This window comes from Phocoena phocoena, chromosome X, assembly GCF_963924675.1.
Source record: "Phocoena phocoena chromosome X, mPhoPho1.1, whole genome shotgun sequence".
NCBI lineage: Eukaryota > Metazoa > Chordata > Mammalia > Artiodactyla > Phocoenidae > Phocoena > Phocoena phocoena.
This window is the reverse complement of record NC_089240.1, coordinates 85,924,480-85,942,067: the sequence shown is the minus strand read 5'-3', so window position 1 is coordinate 85,942,067 and position 17,588 is coordinate 85,924,480. Positions and strand designations below refer to the sequence as shown.

The following is a 17,588-nucleotide window of genomic DNA, read 5'->3' as shown; positions in this document are numbered from 1 at the left end:
ACTTCTCCACAAGATTCCAATGTGTAACTAACCTTAAGAACCACTAGTCTAGAGGAAACAAGGATTCCTCCTTATCTTGCATAACTTGGGTGCCCTCAAAATACATGGTATTGGCCAAGTGAATATGAGCCTTAATTTTCCCACCTGTTAAATAAGGTTAGTAATAATTTCCTGAAAAGGGTTGTTATGAGCATGCAGAGTCCTGGATTTAGTCCTCAGCTTTGCAGGAAGTCCAGAGTCTTCAGAGGTGATCAGCCTCAAATCAGGGACTCCGAAAACCAAAAACAAAATTGGAAGATGCAGAAAAATAACCAAGGAACTGGAGAGGTATTCCCTTAGTGGTTTTCTCCACACATCCTCTGACAATAATTAGCTGGGATATTGTTAAAATACACAATCCCTGTCCCAGTGAATCATATTCTCCAGAGGAGGGGGTCTAGGGATCTGTATTTTAAACTCACACTAGGGTGATTCTTTTTTTTTTTTTTAACATCTTTATTGGAGTATAATTGCTTTACATTGGTATGTTAGTTTCTGCTTTATAACAAAGTGAATCAGTTATACATATACTTATGTTCCCATATCTCTTCCCTCTTGCATCTCCCTCCCTCCCACCCTCCCTATCCCACCCCTCCAGGCGGTCACAAAGCACCAAGCTGATCTCCCTGTGCTATGCGGCTGCTTCCCACTAACTATCTACCTTATGTTTGGCAGTGTATATATGTCCATGCCTCTCTCTCGCTTTGTCACAGATCACCCTTCCACCTCCCCATATCCTCAAGTCCGTACTCTAGTAGGTCTGTGTCTTTATTCCTGTCTTACCCCTAGGTTCTTCATGACATTTTTTTCTTAAATTCCATATATATGTGTTAGCATACGGTATTTGTCTTTCTCTTTCTGACTTACTTAACTCTGTATGACAGACTCTAAGTCTATCCACCCATTACAAATAGCTCAATTTCATTTCTTTTTATGGCTGAGTAATATTCCATTGTATATAAGTGCAACAACTTCTTTATCCATTCATCCGGTGATGGGCACTTAGGTTGTTTCCATCTCCGGGCTATTGTAAATAGAGCTGCAATGAACATTTTGGTACATGACTCTTTTTGAATTTTGGTTTTCTCAGGGTATATGCCCAGTAGTGGGATTGCTGGGTCATATGGTAGTTCTATTTGTAGTACTTTAAGGAACCTCCATACTGTTCTCCATAGTGGCTGTACCAATTCACATTCCCACCAGCAGTGCAAGAGTGTTCCCTTTTCTCCACACCCTCTCCAGCATTTATTGTTTCTAGATTTTTTGATGATGGCCATTCTGACTGGTGTGAGATGATATCTCATTGTAGTTTTGATTTGCATTTCTCTAACGATTAATGATGTTCAGCATGCTTTCATGTGTTTGTCGGCAGTCTGTATATCTTCCTTGGAGAAATGCCTATTTAGGTCTTCTGCCCATTTTTGATTGGGTTGTTTTTTTGTTACTGAGCTGCATGAGCTGCTTGTAAATTTTGGAAATTAATCCTTTGTCAGTTGCTTCATTTGCAAATATTTTCTCCCATTCTGAGGGTTGTCTTTTGGTCTTTTTTATGGTTTCCTTTGCTGTGCAAAAGCTTTGCAGTTTCATTAGGTCCCATTTGTTTATTTTTGTTTTTATTTCCATTTCTCTAGGAGGTGGGTCAAAAAGGATCTTGCTGTGATTTATGTCATAGAGTGTTCTGCCTATGCTTTCCTCTAAGAGTTTGATAGGTTCTGGCCTTACATTTAGGTCTTTAATCCATTTTGAGCTTATTTTTGTGTATGGTGTTAGGGAGTGATCTAATCTCATACTTTTACATGTACCTGTCTGGTTTTCCCAGCACGATTTATTGAAGAGGCTGTCCTTTCTCCACTGTACATTCCTGCCTCCTTTATCAAAGATAAGGGGACCATATGTGCATGGGTTTATCTCTGGGCTTTCTATCCTGTTCCATTGATCTATTTTTCTGTTTTTGTGCCAGTACCATACTGTCTTGATTACTGTAGCTTTGTAGTATAGTCTGAAGTCAGGGAGCCTGATTCCTCCAGCCCGGTTTTTCTTTCTCAAGATTGTTTTGGCTATTCGGGGTCTTTTGTGTTTCCATACAAATTGTGAAATTTTTTGTTCTAGTTCCGCGAAAAATGCCAGTGGTAGTTTGATACGGATTGCATTGAATCTGTAGATTACTTTGGGTAGTAGAGTCATTTTCACAATGTTGATTCTTCCAATCCAAGAACATGGTATATCTCTCCATCTATTTGTATCATCTTTAATTTCTTTCATCAGTGTCTTATAATTTTCTGCATACAGGTGTTTTGTCTCCTTTGGTAGGTCTATTCCTAGGTATTTTATTCTTTTTGTTGCAATGGTAAATGGGAGTGTTTTCTTGATTTCACTTTCAGATTTTTCATCATTAGTGTATAGAATGCCAGAGATTTCTGTGCATTAATTTTGCATCCTGCAACTTTTTTTTAAATTTAATAACATTTAGTCTGTGTTCATGCTGGATATTAGTCTATAATTTTATTTATTTATTTATTTGAATTTTATTTTATTTATTTTTTTATACTGCAGGTTCTTATTAGTCATCAGTTTTATACACATCAGTGTATACATGTCAATCCCAATCTCCCAATTCATTCCACCACCAGCCCCTCCCCGCCAGCACTTTCCCCCCTTGGCATCCATACGTTTATTCTCTATATCTGTGTCTCTATTTCTGCCCTGCAAACCAGTTCATTAGTACCATTTTTCTAGCTCCCACATATATGTATTAATATATGATATTTGTTTTTCTCTTTATGACTTACTTCACTCGGTATCACAGTCTCTAGATCCATCCACGTCTCCACAAATAACACAATTTCGTTCCTTTTTATGGCTGAGTAATATTCCATTGTATATATGTACCACAACTTCTTTATGCATTCGTCTGTCGATGGGCATTTAGGTTGCTTCAATGACCTGGCTATTGCAAATAGTGCTGCAATGAACATTGGGGTGCATGTGTCTTTTTGAATTATGATGTTCTCCGGGTATATGCCCAGTAGCGGGATTGCTGGGTCATATGGTAATTCTATTTTTAGTTTTTTAAGGAACCTCCATACTGTTCTCCATAGTGGCTGTATCAGTTTACATTCCCACCAACAGTGCAAGAAGGTTCCCTTTTCTCCACACCCTCTCCAGCATTTGTTGTTTGTAGGTTTTCTGATGATGCCCATTCTAACTGGTGTGAGATGATACCTCGTTGTAGTTTTGATTTGCATTTCTCTAATAATTAGTGATGTTGAGCAGCTTTTCATGTGCCTCTTGGCCATCTGTATGTCTTCTTTGGAGAAATGTCTATTTACGTTTTCTGCCCATTTTTGGATTGGGTTGTTTCTTTTTTAAATGTTGAGCTGCATGAGCTGTTTATATATTTTGGAGATTAATCCTTTGTTGATTGATTCGTTTGCAAATACTTTCTCCCATTCTGAGGGTTGTCTTTTCGTCCTGTTTGTAGTTTCCTTTGCTGTGCAAAAGCTTTTAAGTTTCATTAGGTCCCATTTGTTTATTTTTGTTTTTATTTCCATCACTCTAGGAGGTGGGTCAAAAAATATCTTGCTGTGATTTATGTCAAAGAGTGTTCTTCCTGTGTTTTCCTCTAAGGGTTTTATAGTGTCTGGTCCTACATTTAGGTCTCAAATCCATTTTGAGTTTATTTTTGTGTATGGTGCTAGGGAGTGTTGTAATTTCATTCTTTTACATGTAGCTGTCCAGTTTTCCCAGCACCACTTATTGAAGAGACTGTCTTTTCTCCATTGTATATCCTTTCCTCCTTTGTCATAGATTAGTTGACCATAAGTGCATGGGTTTATCTCTGGGCTTTCTATCCTTTTCCATTGATCTATATTTCTGTTTTTGTTCCAGTACCATACTGTCTTGATTACTGTAGCTTTGTAGTCTAGTCTGAAGTCAGGGAGTCTGATTCCTCCAGCTCCATTTTTTTCCCTCAAGACTGCTTTGGCTATTCAGGGTCGTTTGTGTCTCCATAGAAATTTTAAGATATTTTGTTCTAGTTCTGTAAAAAATGCCATTGGTAATATGACACGGATTGCCTTGAATCTGTAGATTGCTTTGGTTAGTATAGTCATTTTCACAATATTGATTCTTCCAAATCAAGAACATGGTATACCTCTCCATCTGTTTGTATCATCTTTAATTTCTTTCATCAGTGTCTTATAGTTTTCTGCATACAGGTCTTTTGTCTCTCCAGGTAGGTTTATTCCTAGGTATTTTCTTCTTTTTGTTGCAGTGGTAAATGGGAGTGTTTCCTTAATTTCTCTTTCAGATTTTTTATCATTTATGAATAAGAATGTAAGAGATTTCTGTGCATTAATTTTTTATCCTGCAGCTTTACCAAATTCATTGATTAGCTCTAGTAGTTTTCTGGTAGCATCTTTAGGATTCTCTATGTATAGTATCATGTCATCTGCAAACAGTGACAGCTTTACTTCTTCTTTTCTGATTTGGATTCCTTTTATTTCCTTTACTTCTCTGATTGCTGTGGCTAAAACTTCCAAAACTACGTTGAATAAGAGTGGTGAGAGTGGGCAACCTTGTCTTGTTCCTGATCTTCATGGAAACGCTTTCAGTTTTTCACCATTGAGGATGATGTTGACTGTGGGTTTGTCATATATGGCCTTTATTATGTTGAGGAAAGTTCCCTCTATGCCTACTTTCTGGAGGGTTTTTATCATAAATGGGTGTTGAATTTTGTCAAAAGCTTTCTCTGCATATATTGAGATGGCCATATGGTTTTTCTCCTTCAATTTGTTAATATGGTTTATCACATTGATTGATTTGCGTATATTGAGGAATCCTTGCATTTCTGGAATAAACCCTACTTGATCATGGTGTATGATCCTTTTAATGTGCTGTTGGATTCTGTTTGCTAGTATTTTGTTGAGGATTTGTGCATCTATGTTCATCAGGGATATTGGCCTATAGTTTTCTTTCTTTGTGACATCCTTGTCTGGTTTTGGTATAAAGGTACTTGTGGCCTTGTAGAATGAATTTGGGAGTGTTCCTCCCTCTGCTATATTTTGGAAGAGTTTGAGAAGGATAGGTGTTAGCTCTTCTCTAAATGTTTGATAGAATTCGCCTGTGAAGGCATCTGGTCCTGGGCTTTTGTTTGTTGGAAGATTTTTAATCAGTTTCAATTTCAGTGCTTGTGATTGGTCTGTTCATATTTCCTATTTCTTCCTGATTCAGTCTTGGCAAGTTGTGCATTTCTAAGAGTTTGTCCAATTCTTCCAGTTTGTCCATTTTATTGGCATAGTGTTGCTTGTAGTAATCTCTCATGATCTTTTGTATTTCTGCAGTGTCAGTTGTTACTTATCCTTTTTCATTTCTAATTCTATTGATTTGAGTCTTCTCCCTTTTTTTCTTGGAGAGTCTGGCTAATGGTTTATCTATTTTGTTTATCTTCTCAAAGAACCAGCTTTTAGTTTTATTGATCTTTGCTATCATTTCCTTCATCTCTTTTTCATTTATTTCTGATCTGATTTTTATGATTTTTTTCCTTCTGCTAACTTTGGGATTTTTTGTTCTTCTTTCTCTAATTGCTTTAGTGCAAGGTTATGTTGTTTATTCGAGATGTTTCCTGTTTCTTAAGGTGGGCGTGTATTGCTATAAACTTCCCTCTTAGAACTGCTTTTGCTGCATCCCATAGGTTTTGGGTAATCGTGTCTGCATTGTCATTTGTTTCTAGGTATTTTTTTATTTCCTCTTTGATTTCTTCAGTGATCACTTCGTTATTAAGTAGTGTATTGTTTCGCTTCCATGTGTTTGTATTTTTTACAGATCTTTTCCTGTAATTGATATCTAGTCTCATAGCATTGTGGTCAGAAAAGATACTTGATACGATTTCAATTTTCTTAAATTTACCAAGGCTTGATTTGTTACCCAAGATATGATCTATCCTGGTCAATGTTCCATGAGTACTTGAGAAAAATGTGTATTCTGTTGTTTTTGGATGGAATGTCCTATAAATATCAATTAAGTCCATCTTATTTAATGTATCATTTAAAGCTTGTGTTTCCTTATTTATTTTCATTTTGGATGATCTCTCCATTGGTGAAAATGGGGTGTTAAAGTCCCCTACTATGAATGTGTTACTGTCGATTTCCCCTTTTATAGCTGTTAGTATTTGCCTTATGTATTGAGTTGCTCCTATGTTGGGTGCATAAATATTTACAATTGTTATATCTTCTTCTTGGCTTGATCCGTTGATCATAATGTAGTGTCCTTCTTTGTCTCTTGTAATAGTCTTTGTTTTAAAGTCTATTTTGTCTGATATGAGAATTGCTACTCCAGCTTTCTTTTGGTTTCCATTTGCATGGAATATCTTTTTCCATCCCCTTACTTTCAGTCTGTATGTGTCTCTGGGTCTGAAGTGTGTCTCTTGTAGACAGCATATGTATGGGTCTTGTTTTTGTATCCATTTCAGCCAATCTGTGTCTTTTGGTGGGAGTATTTTGTCCATTTACATTTAAGGTAATTATCGATATGTATGTTCCTATTCCCATTTTCTAAATTGTTTTGGGTTCGTTATTGTAGGTTTTTTCCTTCTCTTGTGTTTCTTGCCTAGAGAAGTTCCTTTAGCATTTTTTGTAAAGCTGGTTTTGTGGTGCTGAACTCTCTCAGCTTTTGCTTGTCTGTAAAGATTTAAATTTCTCCATCAAATCTGAATGAGATCCTTGCTGGGTAGAGTAATCTTGGTTGCAGGTTTTTCTCCTTCATCACTTTAAGTATGTCCTGCCACTCCCTTCTGGCTTGCAGAGTTTCTGCTGAAAGTTCAGCAGTTAACCTTATGGGGATTCCCTTCTGTGTTATTCATTGTTTTTTCCCTTGCTGCTTTTAGTATGCTTTCTTTGTATTTAATTTTTGACAGTTTGATTAATATGTGTCTTAGTGTATTTCTCCTTGGATTTTTCCTGTATGGGACTCTCTGTGCTTCCTGGACTTGATTAACTATTTCCTTTCCCCTATTAGGGAAGTTTTCAACTATAACCTCTTCAAATATTTTCTCAGTCCCTTTCTTTTTCTATTCTTCTTCTGGAACCCCTATAATTCGAATGTTGGTGCATTTAATGTTGTCCCAGAGGTCTCTGAGACTGTCCTCAGTTCTTTTCATTCTTTTTTCTTTATTCTGCTCTGCAGTAGTTATTTCCAGTATTTTATCTTCCAGGTCACTTATCCGTTCTTCTGCCTCAGTTATTCTGCTATTGATCCCATCTAGCATATTTTTCATTTCATTTATTGTGTTGCTCATCGTTGTTTGTTTCATCTTTAGTTCTTCTAGGTCCTTGTTAAATGTTTCTTGCATTTTTTCTATTCTATTTCCAAGATTTTAGATCATCTTTACTATCATTATTCTGAATTCTTTTTCAGGTAGACTGCCTATTTCCTCTTCATTTGTTAGGTCTGGTGGGTTTTTATCTTGCTCCTTCATCTGCGGTATGTTTTTCTGTCTTCTCATTTTGCTTATCTTACTGTGTTTTGGGTCTCCTTTTTGCAGGCTGCAGGTTCGTAATTACCATTGTTTTTGGTGTCTGTCCCCAGTGGCTAAGGTTGGTTCAGTGGGTTGTGTTGGCTTCCTGGTGGAGGGGACTAGTGCCTGTGTTGTGGTGGATGAGGCTGGATCTTGTCTCTCTGGTGGGCAGGTCCACGTCTGGTGGTGTGTTTTGGGGTGTCTGTGGACTTATGATTTTAGGCAGCCTCTCTGCTAATGGGTGGGGTTGTGTTCCTGTTTTGCTAGTTGTTTGGCATAGTGTGTCCAGCACTGTAGATTGCTTGTCATTGAGTGAAGCTGGGTGCTGGCATTGAGATTGAGATCTCTGGGAGATTTTTGCCATTTAATATTATGTGGAGCTGGGAGGTCTCTTGTTGAGCAGTTTCCTGAAGTTGGCTCTCCCACCTCAGAGGCACAGCACTGACTCCTTGCTGCAGCACCAAGAGCCTTTCATCCACACGGTCACTGGCTCAGTCGTTGTTTTTCAAAGAATGCTGCTACACCACGGTGGCTTGGTCCAGGAATCCTTCTAGCTGCAGCCATGACTGTGCTGGAATCAGCCTTCCTCAAGAACAGCCTCACGGCTGCTAGTGGGAGGCCTTCCTCTCGAGACCTCCAGGTGATTCTTGCCAGAGAAGGCTGGGAAACATTGTAGTTTTATACACTGTCATTCTGGTCTTGATTTATGGTAGGAGGAGGAATATATATTTCCAGTTCTGAGGTTTTTAAAAAAATACCTATCATCTAGGGTATCCTCTTTTTTGTATCAGTAATATGGGAAACCAAATTATAATCAGAAGTGACTTGGCAAGCACAAAATCAGAGCACAGGAAGAGAGGATAGTTTTGAAGAATTATTTATTTAGACTTTGACATAACTGGCTGAGCTCTCCTGGGCCCACCACAGAGTATATGTCAATAGTGAATGTAGTCCTCATGTTCTTCAAAGTCAAATTCTTCTTTCTACTTGACAGTAATCTCCTGTTTCTGTGAATAATCTTTGCTTAGACAAGGCCAATACACTTAGTAATAATTAATTTAGTGGCCTTTAAATGATTAAGTTGCTGTTTGATTTAAAAGAAGATGGTCTTCCCTGACCCTAAAAATCTCTGCAGCCATCAGTTTATTGCCTCTTCCTTAGGGTGGGATTGTTTTTATATTTAGCTTATGAAATTTATTAATTTGCTTCTTCAGACCAAAGAGAAAGTGGAAGGTGATAAGATTAAGAAAATAAAACTTAATCTGTCACCTGCTTCCTGTTCTACCTATGAATCAGAATAGAGAGGTAGCTAGTATATCTATTCTATAGTTCTTGACTCTTATGAAGTGGTAACTAGCAGTTTTGTTTTAGAATTTTGCTTTCAGAATTTATCCTGAGAGTGGGGCTCACTAAACCTCTCTCATTTCTAAAATCTGTCTGTAGAAATAACTTTTGGTAAAGTAATGCACTACAGTGATTTCAGGTAAGAGAGTAAGAATTTTCTTTTATTTGTTTTTAATATTTTGGGATGTTTCAAGTTTTAGTTGGGTAGAAAGAGAATTAGGGGCAAACAAAAAAGAGGTTGGTTGAGGGATTAAGAGGCAAAGATTGATTGGGCATGCTAGATTTGAAGTGTCTGTTGTACTTTCATGTAGCAACAATAAACAGGCAGATAGCAGTTTCTTAGGAAAGAGACCAAGGCTAGAGAGGCAGTGTGGTGTAGTGTGAAAAATTTTGGACTTTAAATTAAGAGACATGGGCTCTGAGAGGCTATCTTTGTTACTAATGCTGTGTGACTTTGACCAAGTCATTTGACCTCTCTGGGCCTTAGCTTTAAATTGGGAAGGCTCAAGTAGATGATCTCTAGTAAATTCCTGTCTAGCTGTGTGATTCGAAGTGTATTCCTATTGACCGTATTAACTTGAACTCTCTGTTTTTTCAGCATTTAGTATGAAAACCTATGTTTGTCATATTTGTAATATCACCTTTACATCTTTAGAAATGTTCCGGTCCCATATGCAAGGAAGTGAACATCAAATTAAGTAAGTATTTCTTGCCAAAATGCTCCTGTGATACCAAAGACCAGGGCTTCTGTCAAGTACCTTTGCATGTACTTTACAAACTTTCTAGGCATTTATTTCCCTAAGAGTTGATCCTGGGTATGGTTGGTGATATTTGTAACATATTGTATGTTAGTTCCATCTCCCAGGGAGTTCTCTAGCCATGATAGTAACTGACGGAGCTGGCTAACTGGCACTCCTCCTGACCAGACAGCGTTGTCCTTCTTTGGAAAGATGCTAAAGGATCATTCTCAGGCTAACCATATAAATTCAAATAATCCCTGTAATCCCTGGAAGGTTGGCTAGTTCCAGAGATTCAGTGATCCAGTCATCATCCTTCCAATGAGGTATAGTGGTTAAGAAAGAAGGTCTTGTTGTTAGACAGAACTGAATTGGAATACCAGATCTATCTTTCTGCCAAGTATGTAACTTTGGACAGCTCTGACATAAAGTGGTTATAATGAAATATAAAAATATGTGCAAGGTGCCTGACTGGCACATAGTAGGAGCTCAATACACATTTATTCCAGTCTGTTTTGTTATTTTAAGGAGGAGAGGATTGAGTGGACAATTGGGGATCGGATAAGTCAGGTAGTGGGACAGTGGGGCACTTAACTATTGTATATTTTTTTTGTTGCTTTTAAAATCAAAGCATACTATTTCGGTTACATTATTTTAGTGGAAAATATTTATATTATTGAGTCTGTATACTAAGTAGCTAAGTTGTCTCACTGACCAAATTAACCTTCATTTAGACTCTTTTTTAAAATCTCAGGGTTCCAGAATAAATAGCTGTCACATTTATAGATCTGTACAGGGAACTAATAATCAAAAGTTTTTTAAAGCAATGTGACATTCAGATCAGACCATCTTTAGGGCATTAAATATTATTGGTCCTTTCCCACACATCCCAACATGCTTTATATTTTTCAGTACTATAGCAGTGTCAAATATGTCTGCTTCTTTGTACCCATATTTCCATTCATCCCAGGCCTGAAAATTTTTTTATGTGTAAAACATTGTGAGGTGCTTAGGAGATATCTGACTATCCCTGCTGCTTCTCTTTGACATACAAAAAGTCACAATTTTTAGCTTTTATATTGAGGTAGGTTTTAAAATTTTGTTTGGGCCTCTGTTGTATTTGTTTTTTCAAACTAATATTTTTGAAAGCAAAGCAAACATTCCAAATAAAATAATCTAGTAACAAGAACTTTCTACTGTCTTATTTGCAGAGAATCCATTGTTACCAATCTAGTGAAGAATCCGAAGAAGCCACCAGACTCTTACCAAGATGAAAGTACAGATTACATCAAAGTACAGAAAACCAGAGGACCAGAACCAAAGACTTATTTCAGAAAGATGCAAGAGACTTCTTTGGAAGCCTGCAGGTACAGAGAAGCAGTTGATTCCAGATCCAGACATAGAATGTTTGAACAAATACTCCCATGTGAGACTTTCTGGACATACCCAGGATCATACAATATTTCACAAACAGTGGAAAACCAGTTACCTCATTGCTTACCAGCTCACTCAAAGAACACATATGACTCTTTCCAAGAAGAACTGGAAGATTATATCAAAGTGCAGAAAGCCAGAGGACTAGATCCAAAGACTTGTTTCAGAAAGATAAGCAGGAGCTCTGTGGAAACCCATGGGTACAGAGAAGTTGATTCTGGACCCAGACCAAGAATGTGTGAGCAAAGATTTTCATTTGAGACTTCTCAGAACTCCCAGCGACCATATGGTACTTCACCAGTGGGAAGCCAATTACATCACTCGTTACCAGCTCATTCAAAGAGGTCATATGACTCTTTCCAAGATGAACTTGAGGATTATATCAAAGTGCAGAAAGCCAGAGGACTAGAGCCAAAGACTTGTTTCAGAAATGTAAGCAAGAGCTCTGTGGAAACCCATAAATACAGAGAAATGGTTGATTCCAGACCCAGATATAGAATGTTTGAGCAGAGGCTCCCATTTGAGACTTTCCAGAATTACCCAGTATCATATAGTATTTCACAGGCAGCGGAAAAGCAGTTACCTCATTGCTTACCAACTCATGACAGCAAACAGAGATTAGACTCTATGACCTACTGTCAACCCACCAGAGACTATTTCCCAGAAAAACCAGTACCCCTGAGCCTTAGTCAACAGGAAAATAATTCTGGCCCATACAGTGTAGAATCTGAAGTTTACAAGCACCTCTCCTCAGAAAACAATACCAGTGACCATGAAGCAAGTCATACACGGAAACATCAGAAGAGAAGGCACCTGGAGGAAGGTGAAGAAAAGCCAGAGAAGGAGCAGTCGAAGCATAAAAGGAAAAAGAGTTATGGGGATACAGATCTAGACAAGGACAAGAGCATCCAGAAAAGGAAAAGAGAGGGAGATAAAGTCAGTTCAGGAAAGCTTAAGCATCGAAAAAAGAAAAAAAGACATGGTGTTCCCTCTGAGAAGGAAGAACATAAGCACAAGAAAGAGAAAAAGAAATCTGTTGAAGAAAAGACGGAAGAGGAAATGCTTTGGGATGAGTCTATTCTTGGATTTTGAACTTTTAGCTTTGTTTACCCAATGAGAAATCGGTTAAGAATAGGGGAATTTAGACAAAGACAGGAACATCCAATGAAGAAAAGGAGAGGTGAACACAGTCAGTGTCAGTCAGTTCAGGAAAGCTTAGTTTTTTGTGTGTAAAAATTGAAATTGAATTGAAAGAAAAGACAAGCCTAAACCTAGTCTCTGAGAAAGAAGAACCTAAGAACATAAGAGAAAAGGAAGCCTGTTGAAGAAAAGACAAAGGTGTCAGTGCTTTAGGATGAGTCTTCTCTTGAATTTTGAACTTTTCAGTTTTGTTCATTAGGTTGAATTGAAGAAATAAGTTGAAGAGTTTGGTTTTGTTAAATTCATGTTATTGAATTGTCCTAAGTGGACAGTTACTTTAACTGCTAACAAAAGCCAAGTGAAATAAGAGTATTCAATATGCCTTTTCCTTAAGTTATTTTTCCTCATTTATTGAAAGAAAAATTACATGTTTCCTGTGTATAAAGTAATTTCCCTTAATGAGGCTGTCTCTGCTTCTATTCTTCAAATTGCTGTGATAGTGAATTACTCACCTGTGGGAGATAATTTATTTTAAATGAATCACCAGGCATTACAGAATCCATCCCTTCTTTGGGTTTGTGTTAGTGTTGGTGGTATTTTATTGTTGTTATTGTGTGTTTGTTTATGTTTCTTGGTTTTCTCCAAGGAAAACGTGTGAAGCGATTTAGACTGATTTTTTGTTTGTTTGTTAAATCTAATTTGCAGCGTATTTTTGTATTTTCTATTTCTGAAAGTGGAAAATGAAACAGTCTATAGTAAACTAAGATGATATATGGTTTTAAAGAGCTCTAAAAAAGTACTGATAAAAATCAGTCTATATTCTGGAAATGTTTATATTATATTAAAGTGTTTTAATTTATACGTATTGTTTTATGTAAATGATCATTTCCCAGCTGGATATTATCTTACTTTGGGAGTGAGAGGGGAAATAATTAAACAGTTTGCACCTCTGGGGAGATCACACTATAAAGTTTTAATAGTTTCATTTATCCTATATCTAGCTTAGGAAAAGCTGATATTCAGAGTTGAGCTCAGTTTTAAGTTAGAAAAATATGACCAGCTAAATACTTGAAACTGAAAAAGGAAGAATTTATAAGTGGGAGAGGACTGTGAGGAGGAGGCATTACCTTTATTTATTTATTTAAAATTTATTTATTTATTATTTATTTTTGACTGCATTGGGTCTTCGTTGCTGCGTGCGGCTTTCTCTAGTTGTGGCGAGTGGGGGCTACTCTTTGTTGCAGTGCGCAGGCTTCTCCTTGCGGTGGCTTCTCTTGTTGCAGAGCATGGGCTCTAAGCCTGTGGGCTCAGTAGTTGTGGCTCATGGGCTCTAGAGTGCAGGCTCAGTAGTTGTGGCGCATGGGCTTAGTTGCTCCACGGCATGTGGGATCTTCCCGGACCAGGGCTCGAACCCATGTCCCCTGCATTGGCAGGCAGATTCTTAACCACTGTACTGCTAGGGAAGCCCAGGCATTACCTTTAACTTGTTTCATCTTGATTATGCTTTTTACTCTGGTGCTCCTTATTTTTTATGTTTTATGATAAACACCTCCTGTAAGCATTTGAGCATCATCATGGTATAGTATAAAGAGTCATAGCCTGGGAATCTAAATCCCAGGATTCTGGTCTCAGTTGTACCATCAAGTTGCTGTGTGACCTTGTAGAAATACCATCAAAATCCAAACATGGAGTCATCAGGAATAGGAAAAATAGGCTATAGTATTCCCTTGATGTGTTAATCCTATCAAAAAGCAAATAAATTTAGACGGTGATTTATCTGCACTTAGGCAAGGCATTTAGTGGTTGTTTTTTATTGAGATTTGAATAAAATGGTAAATATTAACTGAAGCATAATACGATTGTTGGGCTTATACCTGGTTGAATGAATAGTCCAAAGGGGAGTTCGATGGTCCTCAAATTAACTTTTCTTCCAGAATACTGTTGGTATAACATTATTGGTGTTACAATATCACTTCCCCTCTTGTTAAAAAACCCATCTGGTGTACTGGTGAAAGGAGAGGGGAAAGAAGAACCAGAGTAGAGCAAATAGAGTGTTAATTGGCCACAAAAATGGCAAATTCTCTTTTCTGAACATGTAAAAAAAAGTAGCATTTTTTTCCACAGGAAGTACAAGATGAGTTCAATTGAATTGTAAGCATTTTTAGAATTGGTAAATTCTTTTGCAGAAGTCCATTTTGCGTTTAAAGCTGGAGCTTAGGAATTCAAACTATATATCGTAAGAATATTCACTAAGATACCAAATTACTATGATCTTTCCAAAATAAATAAATGAATTATTTATTAAAATTAGCTGCACACATCAAAAATTAAAATTTTAGTCAATACTGGGTAAATCATTTAAATTGGTGGTGTGGCAAGTTGGGGGAGGGATAAGGGTGTGGTGTTGACTGCATTCTTGGAGAAGTTATCAGTGACCTCTAGTAAATGGTTTAAAAAATTTTTAGGACAAAACCCTTTTTTTTGCCAAAAATGGGCTTTATCTTAACCCCACCATAAAATAAATTTTCTGTTAACCAGAAAGTATTATTTTCTGCTTGAATCTGGGGACAAGGACTTGGATCCAACTTTAGCACATTTGCTTTGCTTCCAACTTCTGCCTCTGAGCACTTGAAGGTCAGAGTATGTCAAGATATTTAAATATATATGCAAGGGGCTTCCCTGGTGGCGCAGTGGTTGAGAGTCCGCCTGCCGATGCAGCGGAAATGGGTTCGTGCCCAGTCCGGGAAGATCCCACATGCCGCGGAGCAGCTGGGCCCATGAGCCATGGCCGCTGAGCCTGCGCGTCTGGAGCCTGTGCTCCGCAACGGGAGAGGCCACAACAGTGAGAGGCCTGCATACCGCAAAAAAAAAAAAAAAAAAAAAAAATATATATATATATATATATGCAGGGATCCAAAATGATTTCCACTTCTGGAGTTGAGTACTGAATCTAGCAAGATGAATTTAAGAGCGTAAATATTAAATCCACATTTGGCTATGGAAGACAATACAAAAACATGTTTGAGGAGACATAATTTTTAAGATATTACGTGGTAGGGGGGGCAAAAAAAGATACTACATGTGAAAACAATGTTGGGATTTTTATTACATGCTTGTTTTGAAAGACTAATAGGCATATATATATATAATCACATAGATCTAAGGCAAGTTATCGAGGTCAGTATTCAGACAAGTAAATTAATAGCACTTAGCTTCATAGGTATATCCTCATTTGAATAGAAGGTAGAGGGAAGCAAATTTTGGCTGAATTTAGAAAATAATTTTCAGTAATTGGAGCTATGGAGAAAAATGGAATTGGCTGCTTGGTTTATATGCATGCATTGAACAAATAATAAGAGGTGACTGTTAGCACTGAGCCAGGAAGGAATCTGAGAAAAACATGAAGAACATAAGTTCTGTTCCACAAACAGCTCACATTCTAACAGAGAAAATGGACCAATAAATAGGAAACTGCAATATAAATTTGATAAAAGCTACAATAGGAGTGATGAAGGATGCTGTGGGTAGCAAGGGTAATAAGCTTAATGGGATGGTAAGTGGGTATTCAGGAAAGGCTTCCCAAAGGAAATGACATCTAAGCAGACCTTTTCCTCTCAAAGACTTACTTCTTTGATATACCCACTTAGCTATCTACCAGGTACTTCAAACTTAATTTATCCAAATAGAGTGCCTGCTTCTGCCATTACCAATCATTCATCTCCCAGTTTCCCCCATTTCTATAAAACCTTCATTCAGTTGCTCAAGCCAAAAACCATTTTTGAGCACCTCTTCACTCCTGCATTAGACCATAAGCAATTCCCCTTGATCATATCACCAAAATATCTCTTGTAATGTCCAATTCTCATCTTCACTGTTACCAGTCTCATCTGGGACATCATTATTTCTTGATCAAACTGAGAAAATAGGTTTGTGAGCAACTGAAACATTGAAAGAAGTCATTACAGGCTCTGAATTACAGGTGAGTGGAAAAAAATGCACAGTATCAGCAAGAGATCAAAAAGTGCTCAGGTGAACTAAGCCCTTGAGGACTTCAGAACTATCCAGCATATAGTTTACTCCAGAAGAACAAACCCACATATAAAATGAAAACCACTAGTGTCAGAAATCAAATTCAACAGGGCAGAAACATTGTGGGGAAGGGGAAGGAAAAGTTCAGATAGCAGTGGATGAAGGAAGAGTCTAGAGAAAGCAGATCCCAGGAAGTATTATGACAACAAAGTAAACTTAAATTGGAAGGAATACAAGAGAGAAGAGACTATGGTAAAGATAGTAAGGAAAATAATAGAAAAAATAAATTTTTGAAAATTATACAGATTGATAGAATAGGTAACAGACAGCAATGGAGATACAAATTGTTGTAATGGGTGCTGTGTTGTGCTCCCCAGAACTGCCCTCTTACAGTATGGCCTTATCAGGACAGAGGCACTCACTTCCCATTCTGGGGAATTGGCCTTGTCTGAAGGGAACTGACTCTCCTAAGGTAATGCCTTCTGGGGGCAGCCCACATTGATGGGATAATGTAGGTATACAAAAACCAGGCCACCTGTTTCAATTTTGGGCAACTCTGAAAGACCATGGGATCAGCTGAGTCCTTTGTTGGAACTGTATCACAGTTCAGTTTCTCTACTAATCTCCTGCTTCCTTCACAAGTGTTGTTCTTTTGAACATACCCCTGTAAATTACCTACAAACAAATCTTCCTCTTATTGTCATTTTCCCCCAGAAACTTACCTGAGACAGGAGGTACTGGGAGTAGTCCTAGGGAATAGACTCCATTTTGGAACAGGCTATGAGATTCTGTTATTGGTAGTTGGCAAAATACTGGTAGTAAGTTGTTCGTGGCATGCTGTAGCAGTACAATTTTTAAAATTTTCACAGGTGATAATAGAAAGGAATGCACGTGCAAGTGTAATATCTCAAGCAGTTAAGAGGATTCAGAGAAATAGCCATTATATTGAATTATATGGAATCTGCTGACTTGTTGAGTGACATTGATGCATTGGAGAAAGAAAACAAAAGACTGAGAGAATTAATTACCAAATTAAGGCAAAATGTGAAAGTCAGAAGGCATCCTGGGTAGCAGAGAAAGGGACTTCCATCTCTTCATCTTGAAATCCCACCTCCCCCTGAACCCTCTGAACTTGAAAAGGTAGACCAATTCTAGGATTGCCAGATAAAACAGAATGCTCAGTTAAATTTGAATTTCAAAAAAGCTAATTTTCAGTATAAATATGTCCAGTGAAATATTTGGAACACACACTAAAACAAAATGTCATTGTTTATCTGAAATTCAAATTTAACTGGATGTCCTTGTATTTATTTTTGGTTAAATCCAACAACCCTATCCATTTCTCCCAATTA

General features: G+C 37.5%; 1 protein-coding gene across 1 annotated transcript in view; it reads left to right on the top strand.

Annotated features, from left to right (window-relative positions):
- Positions 1–12,159, top strand: part of ZMAT1 (zinc finger matrin-type 1) — a 39,641-nt gene extending 27,482 nt beyond the window's left edge. The window contains exons 5-6 of the mRNA XM_065901278.1: positions 9,495–9,594; positions 10,845–12,159. Of these exons, the coding sequence (XP_065757350.1) occupies positions 9,495–9,594; positions 10,845–12,159 (1,415 nt within the window). The remainder of the gene's footprint in view (positions 1–9,494; positions 9,595–10,844) is intronic.
- Positions 12,160–17,588: the final 5,429 nt, after the last annotated feature.